Source organism: Falco biarmicus, chromosome 1, assembly GCF_023638135.1.
Source record: "Falco biarmicus isolate bFalBia1 chromosome 1, bFalBia1.pri, whole genome shotgun sequence".
Classification (NCBI taxonomy): domain Eukaryota; kingdom Metazoa; phylum Chordata; class Aves; order Falconiformes; family Falconidae; genus Falco; species Falco biarmicus.
Genome location: NC_079288.1, coordinates 903,760 through 927,867, shown reverse-complemented (window position 1 = coordinate 927,867; position 24,108 = coordinate 903,760). Strand labels below are relative to the sequence as shown.

The following is a 24,108-nucleotide window of genomic DNA, read 5'->3' as shown; positions in this document are numbered from 1 at the left end:
GAGCCCCAGGCAGGTTGTGCAGTTCTCATCCCTGGAGTTTTTTAGAACTCCACTGCAACCTTGCCCAGATATTAGCCCCGCTTTGAGCTGGACGTTGGAACGGACACCTCCAATGGTACCTTCAAATCTGTTTTTTTTCCAATTCTCTGACACTAGAGCGCTGAATTCCTTATTGTTTTATCACAGGGTGCTATACCTGCAGCAAAACCAGCCCAGCTAGTTACCTTATAAGTGCTCCAGTAACATACATACCTAGCAAGTCCTGCAAAAGCCTTTTCTATATCATTAATCTCATCCAGTATGGCTTGTTGTGACACCTTATTATCCAAGCACAAGAGGCTACACAGGTCAACCAGATCGCTTTTAGATGCTGGAAGCATGAAGAAGTCAACTACTATGAGAATGGTGAGCCCCAGAGCTAGTTTACTTTTTATTACTAGGTCCTCCCATGATGCTTTTGCACCTTCTGGTGCAAGGAAAGGAAGAGCAATTTTCTTCATATACTTTAGCAGTAAGTCATTCACCTAGGATAAAGAAGGGAAGAAACAAACCAACGACAACATTAGCTCCCCAACAAGTCTTTTTCTTCTGAAGCCATTTTCTTCTGCTGGTTACAGCAAGGACACTTGATAGCCCTGCACACCTCGCAGCACCACAGCAGTAACAGGATCTAAGCACACACCACCACCAGAACATCAGGAGCAACACCCCAGGACCTGTGACAGCTTGGTGCCCCTTCTTTGTGCTGCCAGCTCCCACCACTCAGCTAGTGCTTCAGCTTCCCATGCCCACCAGAGATGGGGAGTGTCAACGGACCAAGGCAGATCTCAGGAAGGGAGCCAGTGAGCTGAGCAGTTGGACACCCAGGGCTGCCTTAGGTCACCATCACATGCCACAAGCAGGTTTCAGCTTCCCAGTGGACTCTGGGTTGGCTGGGAGTCAAAGGAAGAAAGATTTCTGTCCTTACCCACAGCCCCTAAAAGCTACTCTGAAACTATGTCCAGGGAGTCCATAGTACTGTGGTGCCTGGTGAAACCAAAAAAAAAAAAAAAAAAAAAAAAAAAAAAAAATCACCCTTCTGAAAACCAGCAGTGACTTGAAGCACCCATGGACTCTGCCAAGCTAGGCCGGCATGCCATCTCGGGAGACTTAGAAACAAGCAGCCCTGACACCGGTCTGAACACTCAAAGACAACATGACTCTGTCATATTCCATAATTCTACCAGGTAAGAAACTTGGGACTCCAGAAGCCCCGTCTGCATCACTGCGTAGAACCGAACCAGGAGGAGCTTGTCTCAAACAAATAAAAAGAAAAAAAAAGGCAGGTTTGGGGTCAAAGACTGGATCAGGTAAGTTGGTAACAGAGTGACAGGCAGCAGAACTAAAGGGCCAGGCTTAGAAAATTAATATCTGGACACAAAACCCCTCAAGTAAGAAGATACCACATCACAGCTCTGCCGCTGACCAACACGGGATACTCAGAACAGCACCTAATTGCAAAGGTGTGACTGAAGTTCCCAAGGCAGACAGGGGCACTCTCCCAAAAAGGATTCCTGCTCATTCTGTCACACCTGAACTTTTTTTTGACTGGAAAAGCAAAATTAACCCAACAAGGTCAACAGCAAAATGGAAAGTTGTGTGTTTAGTAACAATATCTGTTTTCTGGTACCTGTTAGAAGAAAGATTACCTGCTGCGCGCCAAAGTTTAACTCTGTCCATTGCATTTCCACACCATCATGTACCCATGGGTCTGCTGTAACAACACAAAACTGCCTCAGCTGGAAGAGGCAGTTTCTCAGGTTGTTGGGACTCCAGGTTCCAAGAATGCTGAAGATACTTTCTAACATAATATTCGCAGCTATTATCTTCCCATCCACCACGCCTTTATTTTCATCACGAAATAACATATTCTTGAGGTTTTTCATTACAGAAGGCTTTGCACACACAATATCATCATACTGATGCCATTCTAGAATAAGCAACACAGATGAAAACACAGGAAAACAATCATTTGGCAAACACATACACATTTGCATATGGCTTCACTCTCTCAGCTGTCCACAGAAATAACCCCACTGACCCGTTACGTTTTCAACTTCAGACAGCGCTATCTAATAACAATGCTAGTCCATATGAAGTTAGAGATCATCCCAATATGCAGATCCAGTCAGAAAAGCTCACCTCCATTGTTGAGCAAGTTGCCTCTTATGAATAAGCAGCGATTCACAGGATTACTTGCTACTGAATGCTTGTAAATAAATTCGTAGCTCCCTTCACCACAGGTAACCCAATATTTATAATGAATGTGCTTATACACATTTACTTTTGCAAGAGTTACAGCACCTTCAATGAGGTATCCATGTTCTTCTAGACATCTAGGAAACACAAAACACAGCAAAGGAAGACAAACGACATGTCAGCTGATCTCTACACCTCCTTTTCTATGCACCACTTTGTAACAGGAATGGTGATTATTCTTTCATGATGAAAGTTTTAGAATAGTTATCTCCATTATGAAAACCCTTTCTAGCAATATGCACCTATGGGCATATAGCTACAGTCTTACGTATTAGATGAAATACCACATTGCATCCTGTTCTCAGGAGCCAAAACACTCCTGTGTGTCTGTGTGACTCAAGAGGGTACGTACTTGGTGCAATTCAGCTCACAAACAGCATCCTCCCAGTCTGTGTAGGGGTAAATGCCTTCACCCCTGATGAACACTTTATGAATCTCTGGGTTTAGTTTGAAGTCTTTGGATAATATGGCATGGAAATATACTGTAACACCTTCACTTCGGCTCACAGGACTACAGGAAATAATTAGAAGGAAAATAAGAAGAATTACAATTTTTACTTTTTAATTGCACAAATCATTATAAACAACAAATAAGATTTGAGCCACTAGCTTACTGGATACAAGACCCATAAGCTCTGTCAACAGCTCACTCAAACTGATGCTACAGAGCAAGCCTGGCGTAAAGCCTAGTGCAAAAAGGAAAAATGAATTCCTAAAGGCAGCATGAAATGCTCTGGCCACATGTATCTGGGTCACTGCATTGGTGAGCCCACAGAAATACCTCACCCAGCAGTCACCTGAAACAGCTACACTTTATACCTCTCCCAGCACATACAGATTAAGCAAAACAAGTTATACTAATCAAAATAGCACTTCACACCATTAATTTGAAGAGCTGCATGTGTGAAGCACATGTTGCTTGTAAGAATAAGAAATAAAAGGGCTATCTTTTTTTTTTTAATCATCACATACCCAAAAAGGTTCAAGTACCAAGTGTACCACGTTACCCAGTACATGACCTGTGCTACAACTCCCAATCAAACATTGCCTCTCTTTGGCACGAGCAGTAGTCTCAGTTTTAAGGCAATTCTACTTCCACATATCCAAGATACATACAGACCAATCTTCATACTTCAGTCCCTCCCCTGCCTCAGTCTGGACTTCTCTAGTCCTTCTCACATCAAATCCTGTAAGTGAAGAATGCTGGGTAGCAGTAGGGGTGTTCTGACCTTTCTATAACCTTATCCACAGGTTGCTGGTTCCTTTGTTGCTTTTTCTCCTTGCAACTGTCTGTTACAGCCGAGGCATTGACCTTTCTAGCAGCCTTAGGTCCTTTGGTCTGACTTGCCTTCTCAGTGACTTCACCTGGGGTGGTCTTTTTCTCCTTTGTGTCTTCATTCTGCAACAGGAAGATGGGCAATACCCAATTAAACAGGAGGCCCTGGAAGCACATAATCCACAGAAATATCCAACATTGCTTCAGATGGGTGGGGACACCCAGAAATCACAACATATCAACTAGCTTCATACTTCTGGAAATGCTAATTCCCCACTGAGGAAAGCTACTGGTTAAGAAAAATGTTGCGTGATTCCAAGAGGAACACAGCCCACATACATTGGCAAGAAGTCAGGCCAACAAGCCATAGGTCCCCAGAGGATGGGGCATAAAGAAAGTGAAAGATAACCAACAGCAATTTACAGCTTAACAGGCCCGTCCCTAAGTGGAGCACAAACACCTGCAAAGCATGAAGATTTCCTCAGAGGAGATCCAAGAGCTCACTGAAGAGCACACCTGGAAGAGCTGGCTGGAGAGGAGACAAGGTCACAGCTCCTGGGGGTAACTGAGCAACCACTCAGTGAAAGAGCAGTGCTAGAACACGCAGGAGAGCAAAACTCAAGAAAACCCAAACCGTGTCATAGTGTTCCCAGATTTTTCTCCAGCCTTGTAGTCTTCAGCTTTACTAACAGCACAAACAAGTTCTAAGGAAACTTTTCCCAACTCAACCAAATACTCACCAGAGTGTTTGCATACATGCTTACCTTGGTAGTCGAACAGCTCGCTTTCTGCCTAGAGCCTTCTTCACTCTTCCTAGCCTGTGAGCTTTTGACCACAGGTGGAGTCTTTTTCGCTGGACTTTGATGCTCAGCACAAGGAGCTGCAGGCTTGCTTTTAGGTGCTCCTGTACCAGGAGACAACCCAGAGGAAATGCTTGCTCTCTCCCCTGTTGAGGCCAGTTTCTTATGGCTACCCAAGGACTGGGAATCTGGACCGGTTTCTGGAAGCTGGCCAGTGTCACAGTCACGACTGTCCCCTTCCATGTTACTCCTGACCACTTCTCTGCACTCTGTGGTACTTCCACCCTCCACCTTCTCCTTTGGGGCTGCAGAGCTTGGAGATGGGGCAGCCACATTGTCTGTGCTGCTCTGCTTTGGTGGGGTCATCACACCTACAGTGCTGTGGCTGCCTTCTGCAATTGCTTCCAGACTCCCAGCTTCCTTTCCCAAGTGACCCAATGCTCTGTCACTTTCATGTGTGCTTCCAGTCTCACCAGCAAGTACATCAGCCCCTGGTTTGTCTACTTCACTGCCCACAGTTTGTGCCTCTTGTGGAATAACATGTGTATCAGACAATGCTGTGGTTTGAGCTGGTGCTGTGCTTTGAGGAGGCAGGGAGTCGGGCTCCCTGGAGCTGGAAGTACCCTTTTTTGCTCTATTCCTTCTTCTTTTCTATTAAAAAAAAAGAACACCACAATGTCTGTTTATTCATTGTCGAAGAGAAATTCTTTGTCACCTCCTCCATTGCAGCTAGTACCAACATCTTCCTGCTACATTGAGTTAACAGAGAATGATCAGGAAGAGAAGGGACAAGACCAGCTACCATCTTCTATAGCAGGCGGAACTCCTGAGATCAAGAAACTCTTGAGAATTCTGGTTTTAATATTCAAGACTTTCTCAGCACTGAGCCTGATGCTCACTAACAAGACCAGACCAGTTACTGAGCTGAATTCTGTACCATTTCCCTCCATGCAGCAAAGGTTCTGCTGGGGGAGCTGTACCACTCAGCACATCAGCCGCCTGCCTACACAACACTTAATGGAAGCAGATATATCTGCAGTTTGCCTGGAAACACAGGCAGCAACATCGAGATGCAGGCCAAAGAGACTTGTGGCAATGCAGCCCAGCCTCATTGCTTTACAAAAAAAGAGCAACAGGTTACCAGCTACTCCTGCTCCTCAACACCAACAAAGAGCCTTACCCTCTTCAGTGACTTCTCAGAAGAATCACCAACCACGCACTGAGGTGCAGTCTCTGAGGTATCACTTGCAGCCGTTATATCCTCCAGCAGTGACGCTCCCTCTTCTTCCCACCCTTCCTGTGTCTCCGTAGAGGAGGGAGGCCCTCCTGCAGTGCAGTCAGGTGTGGACTCTGAGGTATTGATCAGAGCTCTTGTGTTCTCCATCAGCGATCCTCCCTCCACCTCCTTTGTTTCAGCAGTGGGAGAATGCCCGTCGGCAACTTCTCCCTTCACCTCTCCTCCAGGCTCTGCTCCTGTATCGGGGACTGGAGAGAGCTTCACCTCTCTTTCTGCAACAGAGGCAAGGTTCATTGTTAAACTGGAGAGTCAGGAAAGAAAATAGTTCTCAGCTGGCGGTGAGCAAGCAGGGTCTGCTGATGACTACACATTTCAATCGAACTGTTGTGGTTTAACACAGCAGGCAGCTAAACAACACTCAGCCCTGCACTCCCTCCACCCGAGTGGGATCACAGAATGGTTTGGGTTGGAAGGGACCTTACATATCACTTAGTTCCATCCCCACCCCACTGCCATGGGAAGAGACACTTTCCACTAGACCAGGTTGCTCAAAGCCCCTGAATGGGGGACAGAATTGGGGAAAAAAGGTAAAACTCATGGGTTGAGATAAAGGCAGTTTAATAGGACAGGAAAGGAAAGGAAAATTATAATAATGATAAAAGAATATACAAAACAAGTGGTGCACAATGCAACTGCTCACCACCCACTGACCGGTGCCCAGCCAGTCCCCAAGCAGCAGGCCACCACCCCCGGCCACCCTCCCTTGCTTTTTTGTTCAGCGTGACATCACACGGTAGGGAAATATCCCTTTGGCCACTTTGGGTCAGCTGTCCTGGCTGTGTCCCCTCCCAGCTTCTTGTGCCCCCCAGCCTCCTCGCTGGCAGGGCAGCGTGAGAAGCTGAAAAGTCCTTGACTTGTCATAAACAGCAACAACTAGAACATCAGTGTGTTATCAACATTATTCTCATCTTAAATCCAAAACACAGCACTGTACCAGCTACTGGGAAGAAAGATAACTCTATCCTAGCCAAAACCAGGACATAAACACCACACAGGAGCGCTGTTCAATAGCCACCACTAGCAATGACACCATCCTTCCCTAGCACATCCCTCCTTCCTCTCCAGGGCCCCTGAAGTCTGTAGAAGAATTATTAAAAGAAACCACTGTATTGAGGTACCAATCTATGCCCATCCTACCTCCAGCTAACATGCTACTGGCCAAAGCAGCAGGCACTGGGAACCACAGCTACCTGTCAAAGTGCTCAACCACCTCCTAGACGTGCAGTGACAGGACACTGGCATTTTCACAGCCTTCTGGACTGGTTGTGTGACCTCTACCATGCAGCTGAGTGTCACGTCCATGGAGGCATGTGAAACTCCCTTTTTATCTTCAACAGTTTTATCCAGTCCTTAAAACTTGTGAAATGGCAGCTCAGATCCAAGTTGGACGTCAGAGCAGATCTCTACCTTGTGCAGACCTCTTTCGCAGGCTCTTCAGCACTGCCTCTACCCCAATTTTGAGAGCAAAAGCTTTTAACCTCTTTGAGTGAAGATCAACCAACACCAAGAGACATTGATTTCCTCTGTGTATTTCTGGGAGCAGGAGCACAAAAATCACAGTGAAGGTAGCTCACAGCTCCTTTGCATATTACAGTCCAAAGGCTGCACTGTGCTTAATGAGAGTGGGTTGTTTCATACCTGAAACAGGCACCCTTCACAATATTGTTTCACATCCAATTTTCCAGCACACCATTCTCTGAAGACTTTAAACTCTTTCCTGAGCTCTTCCCTGCTCCTCAGGCACTCTGTTGACAGGACCTGACCTGCACATATTTACATAGTGAAGCTTCCTGGGCCCCCAGACAGCCTGCACATCTACCTGGCAAAATGCTACAACTTCCACCAACTTTAATCATTGGCAGAAGCAGGGACGAAACTTTCAGACCACCAAAAACAGATGCTTTGGCTGTTTTGCCTACAGCATTTAAGAGCTGGAGATCTTGCATTTGTTACCTTGCCATTCCAGGTTGCAGAAGGATTTGCTAAGAACTGATCTTGTCAGGACTACAGCAGCCTTGTTCTGACGTAGTGTACTATTTTAGGATCCTACTGCTTCATATCAACAAACCAAAAGCAACGCTAGTGGCCCCGGTCATTCTCTGTTTAAGCAAATACAGGATTAGGAAATATTTCCCCCAGTGTAACTGCGTTAATTGTGTACTTGATTCTGTTAACTGTTTGTAGGGGCAGGATTAACGTGTTGGCAAACAGAAATTCAAGGAGTGAACTCTAAACCTAACAACGAGCTTAAGACAGGGAGTTCTGGTTCAAGAGGGCCTAGATCAGCCTTTGTAATACAGCGTTCCATAAAAACGGCATCAGTTCATTGCCAAAACAGAAACTAGTTCCACACTGGAGATTTGAGCATGGAGAATGTGTAGGAGGCATCAGCGACTGACTCGCTCCACACTCCATCCCCCGCCAGCCACTGCAAAGCGAGGAAAACTCCATCTCCGGCCAGCAGCGCCAGGGATGCTGGAGAGGAGAGCAGCTCCAGCCACCCGCTGCCTGGTTTCAGCTGGGGTCAGAGTTCATTTTCCCCATTAAACCACGACACCTGGCCAGAGCTACATAAGCACCAGTGCCTGCCCGCTGCCTCCGGCCAGGTGCCCCAACCAGCCCCCCGCCATGCCCACCAGCCCCCCCGTGCCTGAGGCCCCGGCGGCCGGCTGGGCCCGGCATTGGCTGCGGGAGCCGGGGAAGCCGCCCCCGGGCCCGGCGTGACACCGCTGGCACCTCATCCCAGCCACGAGCCTTCCGGAGCCACAGAGGGAGAGACAGGGATTGGGGCAGAGACACACGCAGGCATTAACGTGCGGGAACAAACTCCTTGTCACAGAACCCTCCGCCCAGCCTCTCTCTTATTTTCGGGAGCCACCCCGCGGGCAAGCCAACGGCCGCTCCCTTCAGCGGCACCGGCCCACCTGCCGCGGGGACACCGCCAGCACTTGTACAAAATCGGTAAGGCCAGCCCCAACCGCCCCGCGCCAAGCCCTCTCTACAATTAAACACAGCTGGGAACGCACCGGGGCAGAGCGACCCAGCGGGCCTGGACGCGGGAGGCCTCACGTGAGGCCTCACGTAATGCCTCCGGGTCGGCCCCGCTCCCCGCCCCCGGGATGCCCGCAGGGCGCCGCTGCTTCCAGGCAGGCGGGGGCCGCGTCCGGTCCCCCCGGGGCCCGCAGCCCCGCCCTCACCTGCACCGCCCGTGGCGGAGGCGGGACTGACCCTTGGGCGGAGCCTATATATGCAAATGAGATGCCGCTCGTTCACGGCGAAGGACCAACCCCCACCGCCTCCCGGGCGTATATGCAAATGAACCGGGTGGCTAAGCCAATGGCGTGGCGAAGGGGCGACGGAAAGCAAATGAAGCCCGTTAGGGGAGGGGCGGGGGCGGAGCTGCCCGCGGCTCCCAGCCCCCAGCCCGCGCTGCGGGCCGGACCGGGGTCACGAAGGTGTTAGGGGTGTCCCGGGTGAACGGGGAGGCCAGAGGAAGAGGAGAGTGCTCAGGAGACAGCCGGACGCACCGGCGCGTCGGTGGTTACCGGCGAGCTCGAGGCGCATCGGAGGGCCTGGCAGCACCGCGAGGTCGAGGCTCGCCAGGCGGTCGGGGATCACCGGGGAGCTTATGGCTCACCGGAGAGTCCGGCGCTCCGCGGGGTCGGGGTGCACTGGAGGGTCGGAGGTCACCGGGGAGCTCGAGGCGCACCGGAGGGTCGGGGCGCACGAAAGGGTCGGGGTGCACCGGGAGGCTGCAGCGGGGCCCGGAGCCCGCAGCGCACCGCCCCCCCCGGGCCCGGCGGGAGCCCCCCGCACAGCGCCGCCCGCACCGGAGCCCTCCGCAAACCCAGGCCCGGTGCCGCGGACCGCCGCTCGGCCTGGCCCGCTACCTGCCAAGACAACGCAACTCACCGTCGGGGCGGGGGCCGGAGCGGGGACCGGCACCTGCAGCAGCCGCTCCACCAAGCTGAGCCGCCGCCTCCCGGCGAGTGAAGTTTCGCTTTTCCGCGGAGCCGCCGAGTTTCGTTTCTGGGACGTCACCGCCGCCACCCGGGCCCGCCCCCCGGCCCGGCCCCTCTCACCGGGGCCCGCCCCGCCGCGGCGGCCGGAACCGGGCGGGGGTCCCGTGTCCGCCCCCGCCGAGGGCCTAGCCGGCAGCGGTGACCGGGAGCGGCCCGGACCACCGAGCATCCTCCCGGGCACCGGGGAGGCGCAGCAAAGGGCTGCTCCGGCGGGAGGCGGCGGGTGCTCGGCTCTCCCCGGGGTGCCCCACGGGCCCCCCAGGGCCGGCCCGCTGCGGGGGCTTGGGGGCGCCATCACCCCTCCGGGGGGCTGCTGCCAGCCCAGAGCTGGGCGCCCACCACCCGCTCCAGCTGCCCAGGGCCGGCGGGGCAGTCCCTGTGGGGATGGGCTGGGGCGCAGCTCCCCCTGGCCCTGCTGAGCCCCGGTTCAGGAGTCCCCAGAGCGCCGGCCCAGCCCCGCTGCGTTCGGCTTTGGGCTGGGGAGGCACCGACCCAACCCCCTGCCGCCTGCCGGGCAGCGTCCCGCAGGCCGCCTGTAATTGCTTCTTGGTCCCGGTTATTTCTTCTTCCCGTCGGGTCTCTGAGGTGCTGCGGTAGCACGGGCAGCAAACGGCCATAAACAGGCCGTCCGGCTGCGGGAGCGGGGCTGTGACCGGGGTGGGCGTGGGGCACCTGTCTCTCCCGTTGCCCCCCCAGGTGCAGGGATGCAGGACAGGGCCCGCCAGCAGCCGTGGGGATGGCAAGTGCATTAGTGGAAAACATCCTGCTGGATGCCACAGCCAGAGATGGGGACACAGCTGTCACCCTGTCCCCAGATCCAACCGGGACTGAGCAGAAGATGGGCTCCCTGCAGCCCCAATCTTCGCTAGTGCTTCCACACTCACCTGCACACACGGGTTCAAGCATGCATGCTATTTACACGCGACCAGCCCTTTTTGCCCCCATACCCTTTGCTTTTCCTACTCTCGCTTCTCCCAGCATCCCAGGGCAAGGGCTTACCTGAGCCCCCTCCTGCCGAGCTCCGGCTCTCAGCACCAGCTCGGGCAGCCAGGGCTGCTCTTCACGCGGCGTGGAAAGACGCGGGTCACATCTGCTCCACCTCGGCCCTGGTCACTCCTTGTGCGGCGACATGGCTGGAGGGGACAGGAAAAGAGGGCGCCGGTGCCCTTCCCGCTCTGCAAATGTTTATCCGCTGCCGGTGCAGCAAGAACTCGCCGCCCAGCGCTGCTCCGCTGCAGAAACAAACACTCCCACAGCTTCCAGCGGCAGCGGCTACTGGCCCCGGAGCTCTGTGGCCCCCGGGCACCTCTGAACTCCTGCAAAACCTGCGACAGCTTTAGCAGGAGGAGCTGTGCCCGAGCCTGCCTTCAGGCCCTGAGCCACAGGGCAGCCCCAGCTTAGTTTCGGTTTCTATTCCTTGGTTTGCTCAGCAGAGCCCAGAAATTAGGAGTTTAATTTTTCCTTCCCACACAAAACGAAAAAGCTTTCCCTCAAGGAAGGCAGAGATCACACTGATTCATTTCCCATTACTGCCTTATTATACCCTCCCCAACGGGGTGTCAGCCAATTCAGGAAAGATGCTTTCTCCCACCACCTGCCCCTCCCAGCCCCGCTGCCTGCCAGCGCTGCCTTTTGCACCCATGTCACAGCAAGGCGGGCACAAGCTGGTGTCACGGTGCCTGTCCCCTGGGGTACCTGGCAAGGAGTAGGCAAGGGGCTGCACCCCCAGGAGGAGACCCCAGCCCCACCCAATGAGTGTCTGGCAGAACACCCCACAAACCACGAGGATCAATAAAACCACTGATGTCTTTCACAACCCAGTACCCCGAGGCCGAGAGCTGCAGCATGCCCATGGGCTTGGAGGGCAGCGCCAGCATACAAAAACTTGCTTTGACAAGAGTACGCTCTGCATCACAGTTCGGTATGCAGAATAAGCAGAATAAGGAAAGTCTCAGAATTAAAATAGCTGATTTTTAAAAGACAGCAGTTTTGAGGATGGGGAAAGCCTGCAGGAGGGATGGCTTTTTCCCAGTGACCATGATGGGGAATGGCTTTGCCCCACTAATCCCTTCCACCTGTCTTTGGTCTAGAGAACCAGCAAGGAGCCAGAGCTCTGGCGGGGCTGAGGAGCTGGTGAGGGACCAGCCGGACCCCTGGTCCCAGTGTCTCCAGCAGCACTCCCTCCCCTCGTGCCGCCCATGCAGCCTGTGTGGGGTTGCACTGGTGCTGCTCTGCCCTCCCCTGCATGTGACATGGGGACAGTCCCCCGACAGGCATCCCACCCAGCTGCCAGGAGGCAGGGCAGGTGCAGGCAGCTCCAGTGGAGGATGCAGGTTGGATGTCACAGCCGCTGCTCTGTGTGACACAGGATGTACAGCCCTGGCACAATCAGTAGCAAGGAGATGGCAAGGCAACAGTGTCCCTGAGGAGGTTCCAGGGGGTTCCTTGACTCACTGGATGAGCCCCGTGGGCAGCAATGAGCTCTCGCTGGTGCTGGTGTAGGGGGCTGCCCCGCCATCCCCCGGCTCCGCTCCTCTGCATCTCTCTGAGCCAGGAAGGGAGAGAAACAGGACAGAGAGTTAAGCCAAGGCCCATGTCCTGGTTTTGGCTGGGATAGTTATTTTTCTTCCCAGTAGCTGGTACAGTGCTGTGTTTTGGATTTAAGATGAGAATAATGTTGATAACACACTGATGTTCTAGTTGTTGCTGTTTATGACAAGTCAAGGACTTTTCAGCTTCTCACGCTGCCCTGCCAGCGAGGAGGCTGGGGGGCACAAGAAGCTGGGAGGGGACACAGCCAGGACAGCTGACCCAAAGTGGCCAAAGGGATATTTCCCTACCGTATGATGTCACGCTGAACAAAAAAGCAAGGGAGGGTGGCCGGGGGTGGTGGCCTGCTGCTTGGGGACTGGCTGGGCACCGGTCAGTGGGTGGTGAGCAGTTGCATTGTGCACCACTTGTTTTGTATATTCTTTTATCATTATTATAATTTTCCTTTCCTTTCCTGTCCTATTAAACTGCCTTTATCTCAACCCATGAGTTTTACCTTTTTTCTGATTCTCTCCCCTATCCCACTGGGGGGGGGAGTGAGCAAACGGCTGTGGGGTGTTCAGCTGCCTGCCAGGTTAAACCACAACAGCTCACCATGAATCCCCAAGGCCAGGGTGACCCTGTTCTCAGGAGGAGCTCCTGCTCACCATCCCAGGAGCCAGGCCCCTGTAGCCCCCCACACTACAGCTCTGGGGCTTGACAAAGGTCAGATTTCCCAGGTTTGTCTTCCAGAGCCCCGCTCAGCAGCAGCCTAGGGGACCCCAGCCCAAGGAGAGCACCCAGAGCCTCACCTGCCTCCTCCCGGCTGAGGAAATGCTGGAATCCTTCTAAGTCTGCAGACAGCAGGACTTGGAGAACAGGGTCCTGAGGGCAGAGAAACCCGGGCTGGGGGAGCCTGCTGCTGGCTGCTTCCCACCTCTCCAGGGCTGTGACCAGCCAGCCAGCCCAGGGCAGAGGATGCAGTCCTTCCCCACCGCCCCACATTCCGCAGCTGGGCTCAGACGCGGCAGCCTCCACCTCTTTGAGATGAAGGCACTTGAGGTGATGACGCTGCTCCAAGAAGAGAGGCAGCAGCATCCTCACGGCAGGTGGGAAGGCAGCTGGGCTGAGCCCATCAGCACAGACCCTGCCCTGGGGAGTGGGGCTGACTCTGGGTGTGGGGAGAAGCGGCAGGACCCAGCATGGGGCCAGCCAAGGCTGCATCCCACGTACCTGCAGGCTGCAGAAGGCCAGCGAGAGGCCATGCTTGCGCAGCTCCTGCAGCAGCTCTGCCAGCCCCACCACCACGGTGTAATCGATGCTGCTGACATGGCAACAGTCCAGGATGACAGAGCGTGGTAGAGATGCTGCTGGAAGAAGAGCATACAATCACACCCCTGGCAAGTCCAGAAATGACCAGCCCAGGGGACACAGCCCTTAGAGCCAGAGCCATGGCTGGAAGGGGTGAGACAGCCTCGGGAGAGCAGCAGCAGCCAGGGGCTGGTCCCCAACACAGGGAAGCTGTGCTGTCGCTGCTTGCACCCGCAGCCTGCAGGGCTGGACAGTGCCTGCCACCCCTGCCAGAAGCGATCCACGTGGGCACTGGGTTACAGCCAGGTCCCCAGGACAAGCTGGCGGGCCAGGGAGCGCCGTACCTGCCAGAGCATGGCTGCACACAGCATCCCTGAGGCACTCCATGGCTGGGAAGTGCAGGCTGCTCCCTGGCTGCACGAGGAGCACATCCCCCTTCGACACCTGCGTGAGATCCGGGTGCAGAGGGACAGGTCACGGGGAGCTCAGGGCTGTGACCTTCCCCAGGTGGGGACAACCACCCATGTGACAAAGCAAAGCACCATCCTCCTGGCTGGAGGGGGACACACACGACCTCCCATGCCTCAGGGAACCCCTGCTCCTGCACACCCCAGCATCTACAGGAACAGGGACAGCAACGCCTCCCTCTCCTGCTCCCAGCTCCTGCAATGCCCCTTTCCTTGTACTCTTTGAAAGGGGTCCCGGGGCTGCACCAACAGTGGGCTGGGGACAAGGAAGAGGGCAGGAGCAGGACAGAAGCATTCTGTACCCCAACACCCTGCTGCCCCTCAGGGAGCCCTCTCCCAGCTCCCTGTTCCCTTGGTGAGCCCAGCTGGCCCTGCTGCACCCAAGGGAAGGTGTGAAGCCCACCTTTACTGGGGGCCTGGCAATGGAGTAAAGCAGGAGAACCCCTGAGACCAACACCCCAGCCACAATGCCGTACTGGACCTCCCAGAAGCAGAGCAGGAACGTCACGCAGAGGGGCACGAGGTCCAGCCCTGCAAGAGAGACAACCCAGGCTCAGCTGTGCCTTGTTCTTGGGCCACAGGACCCTCCAGGACAGCGCCTGCTCTGCAGGCAGAGGCTGCACCGGGGGATCAACAGCCCCCTGCTCGAGCCCTCACTCTTAACCCGCCATAGCGTCCTGAAGATCCCAGCATCAAACATGGGGACCACAGCCGAGATGATGACGGCAGCCAGCGCTGCTTTGGGGATGTAGTAGAAGAGCGAGGTGAGGTACGCCAGCGAGAGCAGGACCAGGGCACCTGCAGAAGACAGCGAGCACCTGAGCCACGGGGCTCCCAACGCCCAGGGTGCCCGGGGTGGCATGGGGTCCTGCAGAGCAGCCCATGGCAGGGTCGGGGACTCTACCTGTGATGAGCCCTCCTGCAGGGGTGCAGACACCCGATTGCGCGTTCACCGCTGTCCTGAAATGCAAAGCAACATGCTGTCCCAGGCTGTGCTGGGGCTGGCCGGGACCAGCAGCTGCCCCCACCTGCTGCCCAGAGACCCCACCCAGGAAAACTACCCACTCTGTCGAACCCCACTGGGGAGAAATACATGCAAGCCTCCAGTTCCCAGCCTGCAGCAGGACCACAGAACACATGAGATGGGAGGGAAGGTTGCTGCGGGACACATGCATAGCCTGGCAGCCAAGGTGGGCAGCTACAGACCAGGACACGAGCTCAGGGACCCACCGGCGTCCACACAGCCTTCCACCCAAGATCTCACACAGGCCCCTCAGCACACAGCCTCAGTGAGCATCCTGCAGGCTCTGCTCCCCCTCCTGCTACCCACCGGCCAAAGCTGCCCGTGATGGGATACGCTGAGACGAAGGAGCCCAGGACGTTGGCGAAGCCTGCAGTGGGGAAGGAGAGGGGCTGCGGATGCAGCAGCTATGGCAGGCACTGCCCAGAGCCATGAGGTCTGTGCCCCTGTCATCACCTCCTCCATCCCCGAACTGGTACCCAGGGACAGATCAGAGCCCATTCAGCCCGGTGAACTGGGTGCAGGCTGCTCTGGAAATTGCTAAGCTGTGAGAAAGGCTCAGGGTAGGGGCAGCATGCAAGACAAGAAAGATAAAATTTCAGATAGAGGTAGGACTGCTAAGATGGGGATCTCTGGTAGCTCAGGAGCTGTGGGACACATGGCAGCTCTTGGGTCGCATCCTCACGCCCTGCCCTCCTGCTCCGAGCAGCCTCTTACCCATAGCCAGCAGCTCCTGGTTGGGGTCAATCCTGTAACCGTTCTGCGAGGCTGAAAGGAGATGAGTGGCATCACCCCGAGCTTCCCATAGGCACAACCCGCCACGTGCATGGAGCAGTGCCTGGGACAGCTGTGGGCCCCATCCCAGCACCCCCCAGGTGCAGGAACACCCCGAGACAATGCTCAGCTCCTGTGGCTGTGCACAACAAAGGCACCCCCAAGCCCACTCCCCAGTCATGCATGGGGAAGCTGCCTGGCCAGGGGAGGGGGTCAGCAGCACACTGCAGGACCCCTCCTGCCAGCCCATGCTATGAACTGGGCTTGGCACAGCACCCAGTCCTTCCTGCTGCCCCTGTGGGAACAGCACCCTTCCCAGCACCTCAAACACCCTGCAGAGACCCCTCGCGGGAGCCTGGCACAGCCGTACCAAAAGCCTTGGCAATCGCAACAGTCTCCAGCAGGCCCATGAGCGGGACCACAGCCAGCCCGACCCCCATGTCCTGGGAGGGAAGGACACAGTCAGCGCTGCCACCGAGGAACGAGGGTCACCCTGCAGCAAAGCCCCCTCCTGCTGCGTGGGGAGCTGGAAAACGCAGGGGTAGGGAGACAGCAGCCCGCAGGGAGCGCAGCCTCTGCCAGCCAGCCTGCACCCACCTCCACCATGCTCCAGAAGGGGACAGTGCCATTGGGTGCAGCCACGGAGAAGGGTGGCAGCCGGAAGGCAGGGAGGCCCTGGGGGATGCTGCTGGTGAGCGTGAGTGGCTGGAAGCCCATCATCTGGAAGGAGTAAGCAACCAGGCCAGCAAACAGGACTACAAGGGCATTGCGTGCTGCAGTGGAAACAGCAACTGTGAAAACCTGCCTGGAGCCCAGGGCAGCAGCAGGGACAGCAGGAGGTAGGTACCCAGGCTGCTGAGCTAAGCCTTGGGAAAGGACATGCACAGCAGCAGGACCATCCCTAGGACTCTGTCCTCCCCGATCCACCTCCAGGTCTCAGCTCCTGCCGACCTGGGCTTTACCAGTTTCAGGCTGACTCTTCCCTGCCCTGAAGAGAGGAGAGCTCAGGAAGGACGGCCGCAGGAGGAGAGAGGGCAGGGGACTGCCAACGCACCCGTGGTGGAGGTCCAGACGATCAGGTAGCTAACCCTGGCAGCCAGCGGCTCCACATGGGCAACTCGGGGCAGGTGGCTCTTCATCACCTGGAGCCCTGCCAGTGCAGCCAGGCAGGCCAGCCCCAGGACAGCGTCCCCAGCCCTGCAACAGGCCCATCAATGCCAACCCAGACATGCTGCAGAGCACAGGGAGAACTAACCCAGAGCTCTGCGGGAGCAAAAGCATGTGCCTGGGCATGTGCTGTGGCTTTGCAGAGAGGCGCATAGCTCGCAGGGATGCTGCTGGCACCTCTGTGTACCACCAGCAAAAAGCATCACCTCCCTGGGGGGTCAGCAGAAGGAGGAGGGGGTGTCCCCCAGTCAGCGGTACAACACTAATGGGTTTGTGGGCTCTTCATAAACAGGGAAGAAGGACCCCTGCAACAGGCAGGATCTGTGTGGCACAATCTGCCTCCTCCTCCTCCTACTGCTGCCACTCACAGCTAGGCAGGGACATCTTCTGTCAGCTGTGATGAAGCTGACACTGTGTGTCACTGTGCTGTGTGCGAAACCCAGGCTGCAGCATAGACCCCAAGCCACGGGTGCAGCTAATGGGAGAGGGCAGATAGCACGGGGACACCCAAGCTCCCTCTTGGACTGTCAAAAACATAAGGAGGACTTCAACATGGACAGTCCCAAGGATGTGCCTTTGGGCTGGCAAAATCCTCAGGTATCTAAATGGAAGCAGAAAACAGGACAAGCGTGCCCCGTCCTTCCCCTTTAGCAGCTTGGGAGCCCACGTGCTCCCGCATCTTCAAATTTCCCGCTCAAAAGGAAATGACTTGAGAACAAGCACTTGTGTCACAGTGCTGGGTAGAGACAAGAAATCGGTCCAAGGTGCAACCAAGGAGATGGGGAGCAAAGCAGCAGAGCCTGAAACCCCGCAGCTGCAGGGGTAGGGAGCAGGGCAGGCGCAGGGATGGTGCTGACCTGGTCTCCCCGATCCTCCGCAGTATCTCATACACCTGCAGGAAAAACTGCCGAGGGATCCCCTGCAGCCCCAGGATGTTCTGTGCAGGAAGACAAAGACTGGTGAAAGCCCAGCACGACCTCAGCTGCCAGGTGCCATGGAGGGGCTGCCAGGAGCACCGGAGCTCAGCCCTGCTCAGGGCCCTGGCACATGCATGGTGCCAGCGCTGCTGGTGGGAACGCTCCTCAGCAACCACCCCGTGCTCCTGCACGTGCTCCAGGACAGCCCTTTCCCTGCACATCTCCGTGCAGGCAGGGCTCAGAGATGCTCTGATTTCTTTTTTCCATTCCCAGGCCCTGAGGTGCCCGCACCCCATCTCGCACACATGACAGCATAGCTCTGGAGAGAGGGCTCAGCGTGGGACCCTCACCCCAGCCCATGCAGCCCCTCGCCGTCCCCCTGCACTGTTCTGGGTGCAGCAGTGAGCGCCCAGCACCTTCGCAGTGGCCCCTGCTGTAACCACAGCCATTACCCAACACTGGCCCACTGGTTCCTCACAGAGCTGACACCATCTCGCGAGTGTCTGATTTTGGTTAACCACAAAGGAACTGCTGCAGCTCCAGAGGAGCCAGAGGGCCTTCCGAGAGGCCAGCGATGGACTGGCAGAGCTGCAAACCTACCAGACCTTCCATCGCCACAAACCCGCTGTGCCCTGCCCACAGAATCACCCAGCACCTCCTGCAAGTGGCCAAATCAAATGCCCTGGTTTTACTGGTGTCCTGAGTGCCACCAGTTGGTCACAGGCTGAGGGTGTGTTCGGCTTGGTCTGCTCAGAGCAGAGGACTCAGGGACCCACCAGAACCACTGGCAGGGGGGACTCATGGCCCCTTTAGGGCTCCTTCCTCTTGCACCGATCGTGTCGCCCAGCCCTGTTCTAAACATCCCAGCTCTGCAGCACGGCCGGCTCCAGGAGAGAGCAGGGGAGGCAGCCAGAGGAGACCAGCAGATCCTACCTTGATCTGGTTGAAACTAATGGTGACAGAAGCAGCTGACGTAAACCCTTTAATGACCGGGCAGGAGACGAAGTCCAGAAGGAAACCTGCACGGGACAGGTGGCAGTAAGCATGCTGCTGGCCCCAACGGGGAGCACAGGGTGTTTGCACACACACAGAGCTGCCACAAGCGCTAGCTGGGCAACCCCAGTGTCTCGACAGGGGAGGGGGCGAACAACACCAGGATGAACAGCAATATTCTAAAAATATCACCCTGCACAGCAAGAGCATCTCACCAAGGCGCAGGAACCCCATGGCTAGCTGGATGCAGCCGGAGAGGAAGGCGAGCAGGATGGCATAGGCAGGCTCGTGGAACGCGTATGAGGAGACAAGCAGCGACATGATGGCAGTGGGACCCAGCGTCACGTCCTTGGCGGTGCCCAGGAAGCAGTAGACAAAGCAGCCCATGAAGGAAGAATAGAGGCCGTACTGCACGGGGACAAAAGGAGCACAAGGCTCGGTGCCGGGAGCTGCCAGACGCCCTCGGGTCCCTCCAGAGCCCGCAGCCAGCCCCTGGCGAACACACGGCGTCTCTGGCTTCCCACCCCAGGAAAAGGGCGACCGCACAGCACCAGCCCGCGGCCGACGGCCGCCCCCCCGCCGGCAGGCATGTCCCCGGGCCCCCACGGCCGCGGGGCGCTGCCACCCACCTGCGGAGGCAGCCCGGCCACCTCGGCGTAGGCCAGCGCCTGCGGCACGGCGGCGAGCCCGACGCTCAGGCCGGCCATCGCGTCGAGCTGCAGCCAGGCCGGGGAATAGCGCGGCAGCCAGCGCAGCACCGGCAGCCACGCCCGCACCCCCGGCCACCGACGGCTCCCCCCGCGCTGCCCGCCACCGGGCACCGGCATGGCCGGGGCCGCGGCACCCGCGCTCCCCGACGGTGCGCGGAGCTCCCGGGGGCGGAGGGGGCCCGGGGGCCGCGGAGAAGCGGGTGCGGGGCCGGGAAGCACCGCGGCCAGCCCGTTCCCAGCCGCGGGGCCGGTGGCTCCGCCCGGGCCGGATCTGAGCCGCCGGGGCCGCCTCACGTGACCGGGGCAGAGGCGGAGCCGCCGAGTCCCGCCGCCGCCCGGCCGGAGCCAACGCCGCCGCTGCCGGTGCCCTGCCGGTGCCATGCGGCCCTGGGCGCTGGCGCTGCTGGTGGCCGCGCTCCGGATCGGCGGGGCCCCGGCCCCGGCCCGCAACGTGCTGCTTTTCTTGGGTGAGTGCGGCCGCCGGCCCGGTGGAGACCCCCGGGGACTCGGGACCCTGCCCGGGGCTCGGGGCGGCCCGGGGGCGGCCCCGGCGGTCCCAGTGCATCCCTTCTGCTGGGACGGTCACTGCAGCACCTGCCCTCAGCCCAGGCATGCGCCCCGTGTCACTGGCGTCCCCAGAGCTTTGCGCCCTGGCATGGTTAGGGACACCCCGAGGGTGAGGCCGAGGGCTCACCCTGCATCCCCCCGCCCCGCTGCAGCAGATGACGGTGGCTTTGAGAGCGGTGCCTACAACAATTCGGCCATCCGGACACCCAACCTGGACGCACTGGCCCGACGCAGCGTGGTCTTCCAGAACGCCTTCACTTCCGTCAGCAGCTGCTCGCCCAGCCGCGCCAGCATCCTGACCGGCCTACCCCAGGTAGGGGCACCCCCATGCATCGGGGTGGGGGCTGCCAGTCCACGGGGGTGACTGGGGACGACCATTCTTACGGCACAGTCACAGGACTTGGCTATCCTCCCATGCCCCTCACCCACCCTCTTCCCAGCCCCCTGGGACCCCCTTCCCATGCACGCACCTGCGTGGCTGGACTTGTTTTGGGGCCAGGCTGGCAGGCAGTGTCCAGCTGGGATGTCTCCCTCCACCTGCAGCACCAGAACGGGATGTACGGGCTGCACCAGGACATGCACCACTTCAACTCCTTCAACAGCGTGCGGAGCCTGCCCCAGCTGCTCAGCCAAGCACGTGTCCGGACAGGTAGGGAGCCCAGGGCGGGTGACACGGGCAGGGAACCCCCCCTCTGTGCACCGAACCCCATCAGGTGAGAGAGCTTTTCGGCCAACGTGCCTGTGAGCTGGAGAGCAGCAACTGCACTCGTGCTCTGTGCTGACACCTGGGTTTCACTTTGCTTCCTCCCACCGCTGCACCTCTGCCTTCCTCCTTACACCTCACTTTCACTTCTGTTCCTCATCCTGCCCCTTCCTGGTTCCCAGGTCCACACAAGGCTCATGCCTGACCCAGACTTCCACCCAGGCCGCTCAGCTGCTCTAGCGCTTACCCACAACCTGAGGCAGCGTGGTCCCCGGGTGGGTCCCATCTTCTGGCCAGATGTGGAAGTGCCTCTGCAACCAGCAGAAATGACTGGAGAGGCCAGCAGCATCTTCCACTCTCACCAGTGTTTGCTGAGCGCAGCCCGTGCTGGAGCAGATGAGCTGCATCAGCTCCCAGGGTGGAGAGCAGCAGCCAGTGTCCTGCCCCTGCGCCCCACTGCTCGCGGCACACCGCGTGTCTGCATTCTTGCAGGGATAATTGGGAAGAAGCACGTTGGGCCCGAGACTGTCTACCCCTTTGACTTCGCCTACACAGAGGAGAACAGTTCAGTCTTGCAGGTTGGGAGAAACATCACTCGAATCAAAGCGCTCGTCCGGCAGTTCCTGCAGAGCCAGGATGGGAGGTGAGATGGACCCTACATCCCTGGGGAAGGCTGTGAGGGGGCACAGGAGAGGAGATGGAAATGGGCTTCACTGAAGATGTGTTTCCATGTCCCAGTGAGTCACAAGTAGGAAGGGACACCTTGTGTCTGGGTCACCCCATATCCAGAAGCCCAGATTAGGTGGGAGTCCTCCTGCCCACCCCAACTCACCCCGGCCCAGCCCAGGAAAGGTCTGGGGGAGTGTGGGCAGCCCTTTGCTACACCACCTCCACCCTTCCATCTCTAGGCCCTTCTTCCTCTACGTTGCCTTCCATGACCCCCATCGCTGTGGGCACTCCCAGCCCCAATACGGAGCCTTCTGTGAGAAATTCGGCAATGGAGAGACTGGCATGGGCTGGATCCCCGACTGGAAGCCACAGCTTTACCGCCCAGAGCAAGTGCAGGTGGGAGCCTGTGGGGCCACACGGGGCTATATGGGACTATATGGGGCTGCGCAGGGCCATATGGGGGCTGCATGTGACAGCAGCCTCCGACGGAGCCAGGGCAGCTGCGGGCTGGCCCCCGCCTTGGTCACTGCCATCAGCACTGTGAGCAAGAGCTGGCGAAGGCCACCACGGTGTACCCATGACCTCCTTCCCCGTGGCAGCCACATGCCACTTTTCCTTTCTCCGTTCAGGTCCCTCACTTTGTTCCAGACACGCCGGCGGCCCGGGCGGACCTGGCAGCCCAGTACACAACCATCGGGCGCATGGACCAAGGTAGGACCTGCGGGGACCAGGCTTGTGCTGGTGAGCGCTGCGGTCCCTCATGTCCCGCGCCTCAGCTCTGCCCCTCCATCCACAGGGATCGGGTTGGTCCTGGAGGAGCTGCGCCGTGCTGGCTTCCACAACAGCACACTGGTGATCTACACCTCCGACAATGGCATCCCCTTCCCCAGCGGCAGGACCAACCTCTACCGGTCGGGCACCGCCGAGCCCCTGCTGATCTCCTCCCCTGAGCACACCAAGCGCTGGGGGCAGGTCAGCCAGGCCTTTGCCACCCTCCTGGGTAAGAGCCTGTGGCCCCGGCAGGGAACAGAGACATGCAGAGCTGTACCGGGGGGTGTGAGCTGGCACCCACCCTCCCCACACCGAAACGCAGGGTCCTGTCCCAGGGGACAGCCTGCAGCCCTCGGCACTGGCACGGCCAGCCTGGGAAAGGAGAGGAGGGACGACAGAACAGTAGGGTCCCCTGCAGCAATGTCATCCCAGGGCTCAGCTCTGCAGCTTGTCCCAGGACCACCCGCAGCCCATGTGGCAGCAGACCCCAGAGACCTTTCTGCCCCTCTCCAGGGTTGAGCTCCCTCCCATGGGCCCCAGCCCTTCATCTCATCCTTCTCCTCCCCTCCAGATCTGACGCCAACCATTCTGGACTGGTTCTCCATCCCCTACCCTTCTTACAGCATCTTTGGCACGAAGCGGGTGCAGCTTACTGGAAAGTCTCTGCTGCCAGCGCTGGAGTCGGAGCAGCCCTGGGCCACCACCTTCAGCAGCCAGAGCCACCACGAGGTGACCATGTACTACCCCATGCGAGCCATCCAGCACCAACAGTTCCACCTCATTCACAACCTCAACTACAAGATGCCCTTTCCCATCGATCAGGACTTCTACGTCTCGCCCACCTTCCAAGACCTGCTCAACCGCAGCAGGGCCGGGCAGCCAACCCACTGGAACAAGACCCTGCACCAGTACTACTACAGAGACCGTTGGGAGCTCTTCGACTGCAGCCAGGACCCCTCCGAGAGCCAGAACCTGGCCCCCGACCCCCGCTATGCCGCCATCTTCCAGCTGCTTCGTGCGCAGCTCTTGAAGTGGCAGTGGGACACAAGCGACCCCTGGGTGTGCGCCCCCGATGCCGTCCTGGAAAAGAAACTGAGCCCCCAGTGCCGGCCGCTGCACAACGAGCTGTGAACATCACCTCTGCCCGGTAGCCCCCCTGCCATGGGCCAGCTGCACGCTGCCCTGGGGCACGAGGGGGTGGGGGCAAGATCCTGGCTGGGCTGGTCCCAAATCCCTGGGTGACACCCCGAGGCTCTGCTCTCTGTACCACAAACACCGCTTGGCCCTGGAGCACTCAGGGATCCTCATGCCTTTATTTTTGGCCAGAGGAGCCATAGGGCCAGGCTGCTCCTCAATAAAGCCTCAGGAGGAAAGGTCTGTTTTTACCTGGGGCTGAGCACATCCCTGCCAGCTCCCGGTGCTGCTGCAGCTCCTGGTGCCACAGCTCAACCACAGACATGTGGTGGGGGCCAGGGCTGGGGCCCCCGGCAGGCAGCAGTCCCCAGGCTTGGAGCCAGCAGGATGGATGGGCCAAGGGGCTCTGCAACCTGGCCAGAGCTGCGGGAACAGCTGGGGGTCCCTCACCGCTCTGGGAAATGGGGTGAAGCCTGAGAGGATCCCGCTGGAGGCCCTCAGGCAGGGATAGAGCCGGGGTGGGGGTGGGGGGGGGGGGGTGGTCCCAGCCGGGGGGAGAGGGCTAGGCCAGGGCTCAGCAGCACTCTCAGGACAGGCAGTGGCAGAAAGGGGCACGGACATGGCCTAGGGCTGCTCCCAGCAAACAGCAACTTCATTCACAGCGCTGCTCCCTTGCGCCCTG

The 24,108-nt window shown here is 57.9% G+C and overlaps 3 protein-coding genes across 11 annotated transcripts in view; 1 reads left to right on the top strand and 2 right to left on the bottom strand.

Moving 5' to 3' along the window:
• Positions 1–11,029, bottom strand: part of RNF213 (ring finger protein 213) — a 55,015-nt gene extending 43,986 nt beyond the window's left edge. The window contains exons 1-8 of one of the 5 annotated variants that reach the window (XR_008821289.1): positions 8,322–8,665; positions 5,555–5,883; positions 4,339–5,025; positions 3,528–3,697; positions 2,651–2,809; positions 2,182–2,375; positions 1,689–1,969; positions 253–524 (exon numbers count right to left, since the gene is read on the bottom strand). Coding sequence is in view for 3 of the 5 variants with exons in the window: in XM_056335069.1 (XP_056191044.1) it covers positions 253–524; positions 1,689–1,969; positions 2,182–2,375; positions 2,651–2,809; positions 3,528–3,697; positions 4,339–5,025; positions 5,555–5,883; positions 8,322–8,412 (2,183 nt within the window). In the remaining 2 variants the exon portion in view is untranslated. Of the gene's footprint in view, positions 1–252; positions 525–1,688; positions 1,970–2,181; positions 2,376–2,650; positions 2,810–3,527; positions 3,698–4,338; positions 5,026–5,554; positions 5,884–8,321; positions 8,666–10,692 lie in introns of those variants that run through there. The other 4 variants (XR_008821288.1, XM_056335059.1, XM_056335069.1 and 1 more) reach the window with 4 other exon arrangements.
• A 615-nt stretch (positions 11,030–11,644) lies between these two features.
• Positions 11,645–19,963, bottom strand: SLC26A11 (solute carrier family 26 member 11). 4 transcript variants are annotated; one of them, XM_056335132.1, is made up of 16 exons: positions 19,502–19,963; positions 19,088–19,280; positions 18,813–18,898; positions 17,820–17,899; positions 16,850–16,992; positions 16,393–16,568; positions 16,166–16,238; positions 15,739–15,789; positions 15,331–15,391; positions 14,905–14,960; positions 14,658–14,798; positions 14,404–14,531; positions 13,878–13,977; positions 13,456–13,592; positions 13,035–13,107; positions 11,645–12,238 (listed from the first exon to the last, which is right to left on the bottom strand). In XM_056335132.1, exons 1-16 carry the CDS (start codon positions 19,961–19,963, stop codon positions 12,144–12,146), a joined length of 2,055 nt encoding a protein of 684 aa, XP_056191107.1. In that variant the 3' UTR covers positions 11,645–12,143. The 4 variants fall into 4 exon arrangements, with proteins under 4 accessions (XP_056191107.1, XP_056191116.1, XP_056191126.1 ...); XM_056335141.1 differs by having other exon boundaries at positions 13,456–13,589; XM_056335151.1 differs by lacking the exons at positions 16,166–16,238; positions 16,850–16,992.
• Positions 19,921–23,665, top strand: SGSH (N-sulfoglucosamine sulfohydrolase). Of its 2 annotated transcripts, none has more exons than XM_056335176.1 (8): positions 19,921–20,049; positions 20,302–20,462; positions 20,693–20,798; positions 21,345–21,495; positions 21,761–21,917; positions 22,151–22,232; positions 22,318–22,521; positions 22,864–23,665. In XM_056335176.1, exons 1-8 carry the CDS (start codon positions 19,962–19,964, stop codon positions 23,421–23,423), a joined length of 1,509 nt encoding a protein of 502 aa, XP_056191151.1. In that variant the 5' UTR covers positions 19,921–19,961; the 3' UTR covers positions 23,424–23,665. The 2 variants fall into 2 exon arrangements, with proteins under 2 accessions (XP_056191151.1, XP_056191158.1); XM_056335183.1 differs by having other exon boundaries at positions 19,927–20,049; positions 20,305–20,462.
• Positions 23,666–24,108: the final 443 nt, after the last annotated feature.